At 57.9% G+C, this 17,135-nt stretch overlaps 1 protein-coding gene across 1 annotated transcript in view; it reads left to right on the top strand.

The window, feature by feature from the left end:
• Window positions 1-17,135, top strand: part of SLC10A7 (solute carrier family 10 member 7) — a 34,359-nt gene that overhangs the window by 5,165 nt on the left and 12,059 nt on the right. The window contains exons 6-7 of the mRNA XM_078864874.1: window positions 7,293-7,328; window positions 14,666-14,749. Of these exons, the coding sequence (XP_078721000.1) occupies window positions 7,293-7,328; window positions 14,666-14,749 (120 nt within the window). The remainder of the gene's footprint in view (window positions 1-7,292; window positions 7,329-14,665; window positions 14,750-17,135) is intronic.

Genomic DNA, 17,135 nt, shown 5'->3' with positions numbered 1-17,135 from the left:
CCAATCCCCGTGCCCCTTGCCCCCCCTCGCCGTGTAATTGCGTTAAGCTGCTTTTACCCGCGGCGCCGCGCCAGGGTTCAGCCCCCGCTCGCCGCGGGCCCCCCGCGCCGCCGCATTAGTCACGAGCGTCTGCGAGGGCGAGCGCTCGGGCCGGCTGAGTCACTGCTTCCCGCTGAGATGGGGGGGCCTCCCCGGGGGGGGCGGGGTGGGGGCACGTCGTGGGGGATTGGCGGCGTGTGGTAAGGATGGGGGGGGTGGGCAGGAGAAAGAGAGCGAGAGAGAGGCGCGCCGGCCCACGGCGAGCTGATATGAACGGCGATTCGAGAAAGATCGGTGATCCATCCGCAAACTCTGGCGAGCGGCTCTTACCTCTTAGCCACCGCCCTCCTGGGCTCTGTGTGTCCTGGACTGTGCCACGGGAGCACGGAGCTTCGTCCATGAGATTTGTTTACTTTGTGTAATTAACCATCGATGGACGTAACACATCGGAACCAAACCAATACGTGATTTGAAACGTGAACACCAGCCACGTGGCTCCCAATCCCCCAGCAGTAACGTGTGTGCGTTGTCTTGAAAAAAACATCCGTAGGTAAAGAGGTGGTGGGTTTGGAGGATCTGAGATTTCCGGCATTCATCCAGCAGCGGATTCACCTTGGCCGATGATGAAGGTGGCCGATGATGACGATTATTAAAATGGCAGAAGAATTAGAAGTGGGGGACGGTGGATGTGAAGTCGACATGGATTAAATCTCGGGGCTGCCTCCACGAGGACGCGGTTGGGCGCTCGGCGCGCATCCGTCGGGCGCTGTCGACGCGCCGCCTGCGAGCCACGTGGTCGGTCGTGCCGGGGGGGGGGTGGGGGGGGGGGTGAATCAATTATTCGCATATTATGCAAACGACGTGCGGATTATCGATGACCGTCAGGTTTAGGTGAACGGCGCGGACCGAGCTGTGGTCGCGAGACGGGACGCAGAACGCGGGGCGGGCGGGCGGGATGAGGGTGTGAAGTGGAGATGAATGAGAATAGATTGCCGATTGTGCGCGTGTGCGCGATCGCAACGGTGCGTGTGGAACCGGGACCCGCCGTGGGGCGGTGGTGCGATTGCTCCTCCTGCACGGCGTGTCGCGGCAGCGTCTTCCTCCGGCTGCGATCTCAAGCCTCGTCTCCCTCTCCACTCTCCCTTGCATCCCAATGCTCTCGTTAAGTTCAACTTGTGCCCATAAAACAATTGGATAACGGGCGAATGAATGAATGGGAGTGAATTGTTACGAGCCGAGTAGTCCGTGCGCCCAGATATTGCCCAAGTGAGTTTATGGCTCCATGACTAGATAATAATGATATTTTAAATTCACGGTTCAGCCAAACAACCGTCTTGCGCGTCACGTCACGGACTCACTGTGTCACGTGTGGTGGTTAGGTCCCTGTGACATCAGGGTGCCGTAACGACGCACTCGATTTCTAAGTCGTTGTTCTGATTCATGAAGCATCAGCCGAGGTTTTGCCTGGATGGTGCTTGCATGGGCGACCACCACCATTTCGTACATCAGGTGCTATAGGCTGCTGCTGCTGCGCAGCTTTGCGGTGGGCAGCAGAGGGCGGTGCGGCAAAACCCATCGCTCGACTGGCACCTCTGTGCTCCCCGCCTACACCATCCCACCGTGACCGGCGTGGCCAAGTATGGTCAATGTAACCTCCACGAGCTGGACGGCGTTCGGAGGCCCTCGCCCAGAAATGGGTTGGCAGAAGGGCCGTACGTGCCAAGCCTCGCCGCCGGAGGGACTGCGGCCTCCGCTCGCGTGTCCACGGGGAGCGGCCGAATGCTCTGTGGGCCGCGTCTCTCCCCGCGAGCAATCGACACGGAGACGCGGGAGGTGACGGGCTGAGAGTCGGCTCTGGCGTTGCGCTGTTGGAGCACCTCCCAGCGGCTGGTGCCGCCCGCTCAGCTGGGCTCGGGGGTAACGCGCAGGGCAGCGCTTGGGCTGCGAGACAAATGATCTGCTGATGCTGCTGCTGTTGGAAGTGGTACGCAAGCGCAGCAAAGAACTCGACACGTCCCATATCAAGAGCAACAACACCTCTGTGTGTGAGCTGAAACGTACGCGATAGGCGGCGTTTCGGACAATGGCCCTTTGTCATTGTACGATTGGTGAGTGTAGTTTTATGTGTCGTTCAGTTTGTGTGTTGGGTTGTCTGTGTGTGAGTGGTTCTGTATGTGGTGCTGGCCACCCACCGCCTCGTGTGCTGTGCCGGCCTTCATAGGTGCTCGCTAACAGAACCTGCCCCTAACAGTCTGTTAAGGCTATAGTGGGATCTTTGTCTTTATAGATCTATGTGTGGTTTGTGTGCTTGTAGTTTTACATGATGTTCAGTTAATGTGTGTGTGTGTTTGTGTCTTCGTAGATCTTTGTGTAGTTTTGTGTGTGTGTGCAGCTATATGTGTGTGTGTTTAACTCGAGTTGTATGTATTGGGCTGTGTGTGTGCACGTGGTCCTGGCTGTGTAAAGCTGCGTGGCCAGGAGTGAGAACCATTCCCGGTTCACCTTGCGACAGGGGTGTCTTCTGGCTCCTACACTATTTAACATCTTCATTGAGCACGTAGTTCAAGAAGCTTTTTATGGCTGTATCGGAGGAATTTCCATCCGGTGCAGACACAATAGAAGGTTGATCGATATCCAGGTACTGTCACGGCATCGCTACCTATTGGTCAAACGTTATGTCTGCTGATTATCTGCTAATTGCTGCCTTGCCGCCACGTGACCAAGGAGATTCTGTTTGGCCGCCATTGGTTCGAGAAGAGATGGACTGATGTTGTACAGGAGGATGTGGAGCTGGGTGGACTTGCCGATGACTGGCACCAGCGGTGTTAAGATCGGCCCCTATGGAGGAGGCTCGTGAAGGACGCTACTGGGCAGTTGGAGGCAGTCGCCCTCCAACAACAACGGAGGGCAGAGGAGCGACGCTCACAACAACGAGCGGAGCGCCTGGCGGCTGAAATCCAGCAAGCTCGCACAGGTGGTGGCTCTGCCAGTATCTCTGTTAACCAATGGAACCTGGGTCTGTCGCATGACCTCCTGTCAGCAAACCTTCCACACTTCACATGGCCTCATAGTGCACCTAGCCTGGCACACGGGTGCTGCGTCGACGTGACCGCCACTCGGTGGCGAATGGCAGCTGTTGCGTGTGCGTCTGTGTGCTTCAGGTTTATACGTATTACGTTGTGTGTGTGTGTGTGCACGTGGTCGTGTGTATGCGCATGCAGTTCGATGTGTGTGTGTATATTCTATTATCTGTAGAAAGCGGGAGTACAGCGGTTAGTGCACTGCGCTACGAACCCAGCGGTCCGAGTTAGATTCCCGCTCGCAGCCAATATCGGTGACGAATATCTGCACCGGTCCTGAGCCCTCCCCTACGTCGACTCGCTCACGGCACTTGCCCCAACAGTCTATTAAAGACTGTGGGGGGGTTTGCGAGGGATCTTTGTTGTCCGTGCCGAGCCACGGGGTGGGGGAAGGGGGGGGGCCCGTAGACGCGTCGGCTCGTGTCGCCCGCCGCGTCCGTCTCGCTCGCAATTAAACGCGCTCCTGGGACTAACTCGATTGGGCCGCTCCGTGGCCGCGTTAACCGCGTTACGCGCACCCCGGTTAACCGCGTTACGCGCGCTCTAGATTAATGGCGCGGCCGCCGCAAACGATGTTTGTGTGGCGGCCCAGGCGCGAGCTCCGGCCTTCGTGCCGCCGCCACCGTAGTCGAGCAACGTCGCCGATTGTTACCCTCAAGCGGGGACGTTGTTGTTGTTGTTTGTGTTTCGGTAACAAAGTGCGGCGTGATTGCGTTACGCGCGAGTGCGTGTGCGAGTGCTGTGTCAGTGTGTGGTGGGGAGCGGTAGTGTAGCGGTTAGCGTGCTGCGCTGCGAACCCGGCGACCCGAGTTCGATTCCCGCTCACGGCCAACACCGGTGGCGATTATCTGAACCGGTCGTGGGCCTCCCCTAGGTCGACTCAGCCTCAAATGAGTACCTGGTGCGGTGTATAAACATCGCCACTGGGGAGACAAAGGCGGTCGGGCGTGGTGCTGGCCACCCACCCCGTCGTGAACCGTTCCGGCCTTCATAGGTGCTCGCTAACAGCACTTGCCCCTACAGTCTGTTAAGGCTATATGGGGGATCTTTGTCTTTGTCAGTGTGTGAGTGCGTGTATGTGTGTTTGGAAATGATTATTCAACATCGCCTTGCCAGGCACACTTAGAGAATGCTTCTGGAGCACCAATGCGGTTCCATCCCTGGGTTTGACCAGCAGGCTGATTAGTGCGAGGAGCTCACAGGCTCGTGAAGGACGCTGCTGCTACTGGGCCAGTTGGAGGCAGTCGCCCTCCACCAAAAACGGAGGGCAGAGGAGCGACGTTCACAACAACGAGCGGAGCGCCGGGTGGCTAAAGCGCAGCAAGTTGGCACAGTAGGGGGCACAGGTGGTGCATCAACCTGTCATCTTATTCAGGCAACCCATGGCACCTGCTGAGTCTGTCCTGTAACCTCCTGTCAGCGAGCCTTCGACACTTCACCTGGCCTCACAGTGCACCTAGCATGGCCCAAGCACCATGATGACGTCACCGCCAGTTCGTGGTGAACAGCGGTTGTTGTCTTATATGGCATTCGTGAGTGATTGTGGTGCTGGCCACTCACCAGCAGCGTTTGGCACAAGAGCCTGTGCAGGCTACATGTGGCATCTTTGTGTGAGTGAATAAGTGTGTGTGTGTGAGAGTGCAAAGAGTGTTCGAGTATGTAAGCGAGATCGCTTCTGTGTGTGAGCGTCTTTGAGTGTGTGTGGGTAAGTGTCTGAGTCTTTTAAGTACGTGAGAGTCTTGTGTGTGCGGGCCCGTATGAGAGTGTGTACGTGAATGTAAGCGTGTGTGTGTATGTGCATTAGGCTGCGTTGGAGGCATTCGCCCTCCAGCAGCAGTGGAGGGCACAGGAGCGACGCTCACAACAGCAAGCGCCGCGCCGGGCGCCTGAAACGCTGAAATTTGGCAAAGTGGGGAGCAAAGGTGGTGCATCTGACGGTCATTTCAGTTAGCCCATGGCACCCGAGTCTGTCCCGTGACCTCCCAGCAAGCCTTTGACACTTCACGTTGCCTCAAAGTCCACCTAGCCTGGCACAAGCGCAGTGGTGACGTCACCGCCACTTAGTGGCGAATGGCAGGTGTTGTTAGTGTTATATATGTCTGTTGTCTGTATATGTGTCTGTATGTACGTCTTTGTATGTGTGCACGCGTGTGACACGTCTGTACGTACGTCTCTTTGTGTCTCGGTGTGCATGTGCCTGTGTGTCTGTACGTACGTCTCTGTGTGTCTCGGTGTGCGTGTGCCTGTGTGTCTGTACGTACGTCTCTGTGTCTCTGCGTGCGTGTGCCTGTGTGTCTGTACGTAGGTCTCTGTGTGTCTCGGTGTGCATGTGCCTGTGTGTCTGTACGTACGTCTCTGTGTGTCTCGGTGTGCGTGTGCCTGTGTGTCTGTACGTACGTCTCTGTGTCTCTGCGTGCGTGTGCCTGTGTGTCTGTACGTAGGTCTCTGTGTGCGTGCGTGTGTGTGCCTGTGTGTCTGTACGTACGTCTCGGTGTGTCTCGGTGTGCGTGCGTGTGCCTGTGTGTCTGTACGTACGTCTCGGTGTGTCTCTGCGTGCGTGTGCCTGTGTGTCTGTACGTACGTCTCTGTGAGTCTCTGCGTGCGTGTGGGTCCGGATCGCCTCGGCTCCCCCCGTGCTGCCCATGTCCATCCCGGCCCTCGCGGGGCTGGTAATGGAGACGGCTCGCGTGGGCACTGCCCAATTAAATATTAACGAGCTACAGAGCGGAGCTTAGTCACACGCGCCGCCGCCGCCGCCGCCAGGCACCACGGCGAGCGCCTGGGCGCCAGAGCCTGGCCGGGCACGCCGACCCGAATCGGCCACCGCGGGTCGGTGGAGTCACTCGCCCCCCGGGGCCTCTTCATTCACGCAGCTACCCACGGACTCCGCTCCGAACCCACAAGCTCCGTGCATCACTCACAGGGGTCCTCTTCACACACACACACACACAGGGGTCCTCTTCACACACACACACGGGGTCCTCTTCACACACACACACAGGGGTCCTCTTCACACACACAGGGGTCCTCTTTACGCACACACTCACAGGGGTCCTCTTCACACACACACACACACGGGGTCCTCTTCACACACAGGGGTCCTCTTTACACACACACACACACACACACGGGGGTCCTCTTCACACACAGGGGTCCTCTTTACACACACACACACACGGGGGTCCTCTTCACACACACACGGGGGTCCTCTTCACACACACACACACACTGGGGTCCTCTTTACGCACACACTCACGGGGGTCCTCTTCACACACACACACACGAGTTCCTTCTTCACCGCCGGGGGTCCCTCGCCCGCAGGTTTTCCCCGGGGTCGCCCACGGGGGGGCGACTTCCGCGCCGCTGGGGGCCGTTCCCTCGCCTCTTTCCGCGAGCTGCCTCTTCACGGCGCGTCGCCACAAAACGCAGAACCGGATTCAAACCCGAGCCACCTGACATCGCGGACGCGCGTGGTGCCCGGTGCTTGCCGTAGGCCGCGCGCATCCCGTATCGGCTCGCGAACCGATGAGCGGAAGCCACCGCAGCGCGGCTCCCCGCTCCTCGCTCGCTCCCCCGCTCCTCACTCGCTCCCCCGCTCCTCACTCGCTCCCCCGCCCCCCGCCCCCCGTGACCGCTTGGCGCTCCGCGAGCCCGCGGCCCGACCCCTCGCCCTGGAGGCGAGAGAGGTCGCTCCCGAGTGAGGTGCTCACGGGAACCGCGAGGATGACGAGGAGCTAGCTGGATGGGATGGTGAGGAGCTCCCGGCGGGGTGGTGAGGCGTTCGCGGAATGGGAAGTGTGGAGCGGGGAGCTTGGGGAGCTTTGGGCAGATTCGGCCGACGGCCCCGGGCACGTGTGTAATTGAGTGTGAACGTAGCCACGAGCGTCGCTGGCGGCTGCCCCCCGGGTCACCCTCGCTTTGTGATAGTTAGCCCAGCAGCAGCAGCAGCGGCGGCGGCGGCGGCAGCGGCGGGGGCGGGGGCGGTAGTGTTTCCCGGGTAGAGTGGGAGCAGCCGGTGCGGTGAGTTCCGTTGGCGTGCATCACCTTCCTCCGCACCCCTCCCCGTGGCACTGCTTAGCCCCTGCCCCGGTTGCCGTCTCGCGATCTGCTCCGTTGGGTGCGGGGCGGAGGGGTTGGGACCCCCGACTCATGGCGTGCGCTCTCTTCTTGCAGGGCATCGTGGTGACGCCCATGCTGCTGCTGATGTTTGTGAGTAACGGCAACTCGCAGCGCGAGCATCACCACCTGCACCACCAGCGTAACCACCATAATCACCACCTGCACCACCAGCGTAACCACCCTAATCACCACCTGCACCACCAGCGTAACCACCCTAATCACCACCTGCACCACCAGTGTAACCACCCTAATCACCACCTGCACCACCAGTGTAACCACCCTAATCACCACCTGCCCCACCAGCGTAACCACCCTAATCACCACCTGCACCACCAGTGTAACCACCCTAATCACCACCTGCACCACCAGCGTAACCACCCTAATCACCACCTGCACCACCAGCGTAACCACCCTAATCACCACCTGCACCACCAGTGTAACCACCCTAATCACCACCTGCACCACCAGTGTAACCACCCTAATCACCACCTGCCCCACCAGCGTAACCACCCTAATCACCACCTGCACCACCAGTGTAACCACCCTAATCACCACCTGCACCACCAGTGTAACCACCCTAATCACCACCTGCACCACCAGTGTAACCACCCTAATCACCACTTGCACCACCAGTGTAACCACCCTAATCACCACCTGCCCCACCAGCGTAACCACCCTAATCACCACCTGCACCACCAGTGTAACCACCCTAATCACCACCTGCACCACCAGTGTAACCACCCTAATCACCACTTGCACCACCAGTGTAACCACCCTAATCACCACCTGCACCACCAGTGTAACCACCCTAATCACCACCTGCCCCACCAGCGTAACCACCCTAATCACCACCTGCACCACCAGTGTAACCACCCTAATCACCACCTGCACCACCAGTGTAACCACCCTAATCACCACCTGCACCACCAGTGTAACCACCCTAATCACCACTTGCACCACCAGTGTAACCACCCTAATCACCACCTGCCCCACCAGCGTAACCACCCTAATCACCACCTGCACCACCAGTGTAACCACCCTAATCACCACCTGCACCACCAGTGTAACCACCCTAATCACCACCTGCACCACCAGCGTAACCACCCTAATCACCACTTGCACCACCAGTGTAACCACCCTAATCACCACCTGCACCACCAGTGTAACCACCCTAATCACCACCTGCACCACCAGCGTAACCACCCTAATCACCACCTGCACCACCAGTGTAACCACCCTAATCACCACTTGCACCACCAGTGTAACCACCCTAATCACCACCTGCACCACCAGTGTAACCACCCTAATCACCACCTGCACCACCAGCGTAACCACCCTAATCACCACTTGCACCACCAGTGTAACCACCCTAATCACCACCTGCACCACCAGTGTAACCACCCTAATCACCACCTGCACCACCAGCGTAACCACCCTAATCACCACTTGCACCACCAGTGTAACCACCCTAATCACCACCTGCACCACCAGTGTAACCACCCTAATCACCACTTGCACCACCAGTGTAACCACCCTAATCACCACCTGCCCCACCAGCGTAACCACCCTAATCACCACCTGCACCACCAGCGTAACCACCCTAATCACCACCTGCACCACCAGTGTAACCACCCTAATCACCACCTGCACCACCAGCGTAACCACCCTAATCACCACCTGCACCACCTGCCCCACCAGTGTAACCACCCTAATCACCACCTGCCCCACCAGCGTAACCACCCTAATCACCACCTGCACCACCAGCGTAACCACCCTAATCACCACCTGCACCACCTGCCCCACCAGTGTAACCACCATAATCACCACCTGCCCCACCAGCGTAACCACCCTAATCACCACCTGCCCCACCAGCGTAACCACCCTAATCACCACCTGCACCACCTGCCCCACCAGTGTAACCACCATAATCACCACCTGCACCACCAGCGTAACCACCCTAATCACCACCTGCACCACCAGCGTAACCACCCTAATCACTACCTGCCCCACCAGCGTAACCACCCTAATCACCACCTGCCCCACCTGCCCCACCAGTGTAACCACCATAATCACCACCTGCACCACCAGCGTAACCACCCTAATCACCACCTGCCCCACCAGTGTAACCACCCTAATCACCACCTGCCCCACCAGCGTAACCACCCTAATCACCACCTGCACCACCTGCCCCACCAGTGTAACCACCCTAATCACCACCTGCCCCACCAGCGTAACCACCCTAATCACCACCTGCACCACCAGCGTAACCGCCCTAATCACCACCTGCCCCACCAGTGTAACCACCCTAATCACCACCTGCACCACCAGTGTAACCACCCTAATCACCACCTGCCCCACCAGCGTAACCACCCTAATCACCACCTGCACCACCAGCGTAACCACCCTAATCACCACCTGCCCCACCAGTGTAACCACCCTAATCACCACCTGCACCACCAGTGTAACCACCCTAATCACCACCTGCACCACCAGTGTAACCACCCTAATCACCACCTGCACCACCAGCGTAACCACCCTAATCACCACCTGCCCCACCAGCGTAACCACCCTAATCACCACCTGCACCACCAGCGTAACCACCCTAATCACCACCTGCCCCACCAGCGTAACCACCCTAATCACCACCTGCACCACCAGTGTAACCACCCTAATCACCACCTGCCCCACCAGTGTAACCACCCTAATCACCACCTGCACCACCAGCGTAACCACCCTAATCACCACCTGCCCCACCAGTGTAACCACCCTAATCACCACCTGCACCACCAGTGTAACCACCCTAATCACCACCTGCACCACCAGTGTAACCACCCTAATCACCACCTGCACCTCCAGCGTAACCACCCTAATCACCACCTGCACCACCAGTGTAACCACCCTAATCACCACCTGCCCCACCAGTGTAACCACCCTAATCACCACCTGCCCCACCAGTGTAACCACCCTAATCACCACCTGCACCACCAGTGTAACCACCCTAATCACCACCTGCACCACCAGCGTAACCACCCTAATCACCACCTGCCCCACCAGCGTAACCACCCTAATCACCACCTGCCCCACCAGCGTAACCACCCTAATCACCACCTGCCCCACCAGCGTAACCACCCTAATCACCACCTGCACCACCAGTGTAACCACCCTAATCACCACCTGCCCCACCAGCGTAACCACCCTAATCACCACCTGCCCCACCAGTGTAACCACCCTAATCACCACCTGCACCACCAGTGTAACCACCCTAATCACCACCTGCACCACCAGTGTAACCACCCTAATCACCACCTGCCCCACCAGTGTAACCACCCTAATCACCACCTGCCCCACCAGCGTAACCACCCTAATCACCACCTGCACCACCAGCGTAACCACCCTAATCACCACCTGCACCACCAGTGTAACCACCCTAATCACCACCTGCCCCACCAGCGTAACCACCCTAATCACCACCTGCACCACCAGTGTAACCACCCTAATCACCACCTGCACCACCAGTGTAACCACCCTAATCACCACCTGCCCCACCAGTGTAACCACCCTAATCACCACCTGCCCCACCAGCGTAACCACCCTAATCACCACCTGCCCCACCAGTGTAACCACCCTAATCACCACCTGCCCCACCAGTGTAACCACCCTAATCACCACCTGCACCACCAGCGTAACCACCCTAATCACCACCTGCACCACCAGTGTAACCACCCTAATCACCACCTGCCCCACCAGTGTAACCACCCTAATCACCACCTGCACCACCAGTGTAACCACCCTAATCACCACCTGCCCCACCAGTGTAACCACCCTAATCACCACCTGCCCCACCAGTGTAACCACCCTAATCACCACCTGCCCCACCAGTGTAACCACCCTAATCACCACCTGCCCCACCAGTGTAACCACCCTAATCACCACCTGCCCCACCAGCGTAACCACCCTAATCACCACCTGCCCCACCAGTGTAACCACCCTAATCACCACCTGCCCCACCAGTGTAACCACCCTAATCACCACCTGCACCACCAGCGTAACCACCCTAATCACCACCTGCACCACCAGCGTAACCACCCTAATCACCACCTGCCCCACCAGCGTAACCACCCTAATCACCACCTGCCCCACCTGCCCCACCAGCGTAACCACCCTAATCACCACCTGCCCCACCTGCCCCACCAGCGTAACCACCCTAATCACCACCTGCACCACCAGCGTAACCACCCTAATCACCACCTGCACCACCTGCCCCACCAGCGTAACCACCCTAATCACCACCTGCCCCACCAGTGTAACCACCCTAATCACCACCTGCCCCACCAGTGTAACCACCCTAATCACCACCTGCACCACCTGCCCCACCAGCGTAACCACCCTAATCACCACCTGCACCACCAGCGTAACCACCCTAATCACCACCTGCACCACCTGCCCCACCAGCGTAACCACCCTAATCACCACTTGCACCACCAGTGTAACCACCCTAATCACCACCTGCCCCACCAGTGTAACCACCCTAATCACCACCTGCACCACCTGCCCCACCAGCGTAACCACCCTAATCACCACCTGCCCCACCAGCGTAACCACCCTAATCACCACCTGCCCCACCAGCGTAACCACCCTAATCACCACCTGCCCCACCAGTGTAACCACCCTAATCACCACCTGCCCCACCAGCGTAACCACCCTAATCACCACCTGCCCCACCAGCGTAACCACCCTAATCACCACCTGCCCCACCAGCGTAACCACCCTAATCACCACCTGCCCCACCAGCGTAACCACCCTAATCACCACCTGCACCACCAGTGTAACCACCCTAATCACCACCTGCCCCACCAGTGTAACCACCCTAATCACCACCTGCCCCACCAGCGTAACCACCCTAATCACCACCTGCCCCACCAGCGTAACCACCCTAATCACCACCTGCACCACCAGTGTAACCACCCTAATCACCACCTGCCCCACCAGTGTAACCACCCTAATCACCACCTGCACCACCAGTGTAACCACCCTAATCACCACCTGCCCCACCAGCGTAACCACCCTAATCACCACCTGCCCCACCAGTGTAACCACCCTAATCACCACCTGCACCACCAGCGTAACCACCATAATCACCACCTGCCCCACCAGTGTAACCACCCTAATCACCACCTGCCCCACCAGTGTAACCACCCTAATCACCACCTGCCCCACCAGCGTAACCACCCTAATCGCCACCTGCACCACCTGCACCACCAGTGTAACCACCCTAATCACCACCTGCACCACCAGCGTAACCACCCTAATCACCACCTGCCCCACCAGTGTAACCACCCTAATCACCACCTGCCCCACCAGCGTAACCACCCTAATCGCCACCTGCACCACCTGCACCACCAGTGTAACCACCCTAATCACCACCTGCACCACCAGCGTAACCACCCTAATCACCACCTGCCCCACCAGTGTAACCACCCTAATCACCACCTGCCCCACCAGTGTAACCACCCTAATCACCACCTGCCCCACCAGTGTAACCACCCTAATCACCACCTGCCCCACCAGCGTAACCACCCTAATCACCACCTGCCCCACCAGTGTTACCACCCTAATCACCACCTGCCCCACCAGTGTTACCACCCTAATCACCACCTGCCCCACCAGTGTAACCACCCTAATCACCACCTGCCCCACCAGTGTAACCACCCTAATCACCACCTGCCCCACCAGCGTAACCCCCACCTGCACCACCAGTGTAACCACCCTAATCACCACCTGCACCACCTGCCCCACCAGCGTAACCCCCACCTGCACCACCAATGTAACCACCATAATCACCACCTGCCCCACCAGTGTAACCACCCTAATCACCACCTGCACCACCAGTGTAACCACCATAATCACCACCTGCACCACCAGTGTAACCACCCTAATCACCACCTGCACCACCTGCCCCACCAGCGTAACCCCCACCTGCACCACCAATGTAACCACCATAATCACCACCTGCCCCACCAGTGTAACCACCCTAATCACCACCTGCACCACCAGTGTAACCACCATAATCACCACCTGCACCACCAGTGTAACCACCCTAATCACCACCTGCACCACCTGCCCCACCAGCGTAACCCCCACCTGCACCACCAATGTAACCACCATAATCACCACCTGCCCCACCAGTGTAACCACCCTAATCACCACCTGCCCCACCAGTGTAACCACCCTAATCACCACCTGCACCACCAATGTTACCACCATAATCACCACCTGCCCCACCAGTGTAACCACCCTAATCACCACCTGCACCACCAGCGTAACCACCCTAATCACCACCTGCACCACCAGCATAACCACCCTAATCACCACCTGCACCACCAGCGTAACCACCCTAATCGCCAGCATCGCCAGAACCAGCTCCACTGGCAATGGCAGCAACGGGGCCACGGGCCGACTAACGCCACCACCGCCATCAGTAACGCCACCGCTGTGAGCACAGCCAACACAGCGCTATCAGCAGTAGCCCACAGCGCGACCCCACCGTGTGCATTGATGGTGCGCGGTGTGTCTTGTGCTTTTGTGGTGTGTGCGAGCGTTGTTTGCTTGTTTGTGTGAGTCGTGTGTGTGTGTTTGGTTGTTTATATTCTCTGTGTGTATTTTATGTGCGATGTCTACAACATATGTGATGTGTGGTCACGTGTGTGTGTGCATCATTCGCGTGTTTTGTGTATGTGATGTGTGTGTGTGTGGCATTCCCATGTTGTTGTGCGTGAGGTGTGTGTGTATGTGATATATATACGTATGTATATGTAGTGTTCCCATGTTGTGTGTATGTGATGTGTGTACATGTGTGTGTGTAAGTGGGAAAAACACAGCAAGTACGGTCGGCACAGTAGGGCGCACAGGTGGTGTATCGGCCAGTCATCTCAGTCCGTCAACCCATGGCACCTGGGTCTGTCCCGAGACCTCCTGCCAGCGGACGTTCGACACCTCACTTGGCTTTAACGTGCACGTAGCCTGGCACAAGCGTCGTGGTGACGTCACCGCCACTTAGTGGCGAATGGCGGTTGTTGTTATAAGTGGGAAGCGGAGTAGCGGTTAGCGCACTGTGGTACGATCCCGATTATCTAAACATGTGTGTAAACATGAACATTGGGGAGACAAAGGCGGCCGGGCGTGGTTCTGGCCACCCACCCCGTCGTGTGCCGTGCCGGCTTTCATCGTTGCTCGCTAACAGCACTTGCCCCTATAGTCTGTTAAGGGGGAATCTTTGTGTTTATGATGTCTGTACGTGGCATGTGTATGTAAGTGTGTGTGTGTATATGAGGTGTGTGTGCGCGCGTAACGCACGTGCGTGTGTGTCACGTAACACGCGTGTGGTTGTGACGTGTGTCGTTCCCACGCTGCCCCTGTGTGTGGTGCAGCTGGGCTCATCGTCCGCCGTTCCGTTCACCTCCATCTTCTTCCAGCTCTTCATGACCGTCGTGGTGCCACTCGTCATCGGCCAGGTGGGTCCCTCCTCCTCCTCCTCCTCCTCACCACCTCGCCTGCTTCCTTCCGCTCCCCTGCTCTCTCCTCCCCTCTGGCATCATCTCCGCCTTGACGGTGAGGGACGGTGAGGATCCACGCTCCCTCGTCGCCTCCAATGCGCCGTCTCGGCACGTCCGGTGCCTGGACAAGCTGTACTTCTTCCCGGTTTTGTCCGTTGTATTATAATAATAATGATGGTGATGATAATGTCGGTGATGCTCCACCCAAGACAACGCACGTCCACGAAGCTCTGCCCTCTTCCGCCCCAGTGTGCGGAGAGCTTCTCTGCCTCCGCTTGCCCTGCGATGTCGCGCCGTTGTTGTGCCTCACAGCTGGCGACCCTCTGCGCCCGCCTCCACGCAGTCTCACTCCCCGCCACACAGCCCTTGGCTCCCCAGGCCCCCCCCCCCTTAGACCTCCTCGCACACCGGCGTGGCTCTTGAGTGACGAGTGGTTGGGTGGCGCTGGTGGTCGCTCGATGAGGATGTAGCTCGACTGCTTCCTCCCGGGGGCCGGGGGGTCGTGGGGGGGGGGGGCGCCGCGTCGACTCGCGTCGTTGGGATCGCGGCCGCCGCCGCCGGTGAAGTGATAAGCCCAGTGAATCGGACAGTTCCCCAGGACGTACCCGCTGCGGATGATTTATAATTGATGTTTGGGTTTATCCACGGAGTCATTATCTGGCTAAATCTGCATCATCAGGAACCCTCCACCACCCGACACGGCTCAACTAATTCAATTACGACGAGTCGAAGCGTTAACGGCCAATCATGATTATCGTTGTATGAGCTCACCGTGGGGAAGCCGAAGGGCTATTCTCACGACGACGTTGAGCTCAATGAGGTACGCGACGGTCGTCTTGCAGCCATGCCAAGCGTCACCAGGACAAGATCGAGAGGATCAACGGTGACGTCATCCTGCACTGTTTAAGACCGGAAGCAGGCTTCACTATTCTCGCAAATCGCCCGATGATGCTGGAGGTGATTACCGGCGTAACGTCGTGCTACTCAGATTGTAGATGTTGTGGATTCACTCTTCAAACACACCGTTGGGCTGAAGAAGTCACTATTTGGCGACGTGTTTACGTGACAAATCCCTTACTGATTGGCCGTGTCGGGTGGTGGAGGGTTCCGACACGTTTATACTTGCGCTATAATTTTGGTCAATCCAGGAAGTCAGATTCTGACCTGGTCAGATCAATACGTGACCTGGCCCAAAGGTGACTCACGAATCGTGACGGTCGCTGTGTAGCCTGCGTGTTCTGCTGGAGGTGTTCAGCAATTCCTCTTCATGGGCAGCTGCCACTCTCCCCAGTGTCACGCAGGCCACGGCGTGGGCAACTGATGCGGTCACCCCGATAGTTGAGTTTGTGTAGGTGCGTGCATGATGGTGTGTGAGTGTGTGCGTTCTGATTGTGGGGAGCGGTGGAGTAGTGGTTAGCACACTGCGCTTCCAACCCGGCGACCCGAGTTCGATTCCCGCTCAGGGCCAACACCGGTGACGAATATCTGAACCGGTCCTGGGCCTCCCCTAAGTCGACTCAGCCTCAAATGAGTACCCGGTGCGGTGTGTAAACATCGCTACTGGGGAGACAAAGGCGGCCAGACGTGGTGCTGGCCACATACCTCGTGTGCCGTTCTGACCTTAATAGGTGCTCGCTAACAGCACTTTCCCCAACAGTCTGTTAAGGCTACACGGGGGATCTTTGTTGTTTGTATGAATCTGTGTGTGCGATGATTGTGTCTTTGAGTTCGTGCATAGAGGCTCATCTTGGTGTGTTCACGCTTGTGTTTGGATCTATGTTCGGAGGGGCATTTTTCTGTACGTGTCTGTATGTGGGGGTGCATCTTCGTGTAAGCGAGTTCTGCTGCTGTGCATCTTCATGTTGGTTTCTGCACGTTTGTGTTTGTGTGTTGTGGTGTGTATTGATGTCTTTATGCTTGTGTCTGTGTATTTGTTTGCCTGTGTGTAGGCGTGTATGTGTGCGTGTCCAGGGGTTTGTGGTTTTCATCTTTGTGACGGCATGTTTGTGGACGCGCGATCGCTCGTGTGTCGTGGCGTGTATACGGTATGTTTGCGTGCGTGTGTGTGTGTGTGTGAGCTTGCGTCTTCATCTCGTTATCTTCATGTTTGCGCGCGTGTTTACGTCCGTGTGTCCGTGCGTGCGTTTGTGTCTTCATCTCGCCCGCCCGCACGTTAGAGCGCGCTCGCTCGCTCCCGCCCGCTCGTGTGCGAGCGCTCGTTTGCTCTCCCTCGTTCTCGCTCGCTCGCACGCACGCACGCACGCGCACAGACGCACGCACAAACACGCCAGCGCGGAGGTGGGAAGGCACTTGTGCACCCGTCGTAACCTGACCAACTAGCATA

This window comes from Lampetra fluviatilis, chromosome 19, assembly GCF_964198595.1.
Source record: "Lampetra fluviatilis chromosome 19, kcLamFluv1.1, whole genome shotgun sequence".
NCBI classification, from domain to species: Eukaryota; Metazoa; Chordata; class Hyperoartia; order Petromyzontiformes; family Petromyzontidae; genus Lampetra; species Lampetra fluviatilis.
The sequence above is the reverse complement of the archived record's forward strand: the minus strand, read 5'-3'. Positions and strand labels throughout refer to the sequence as shown.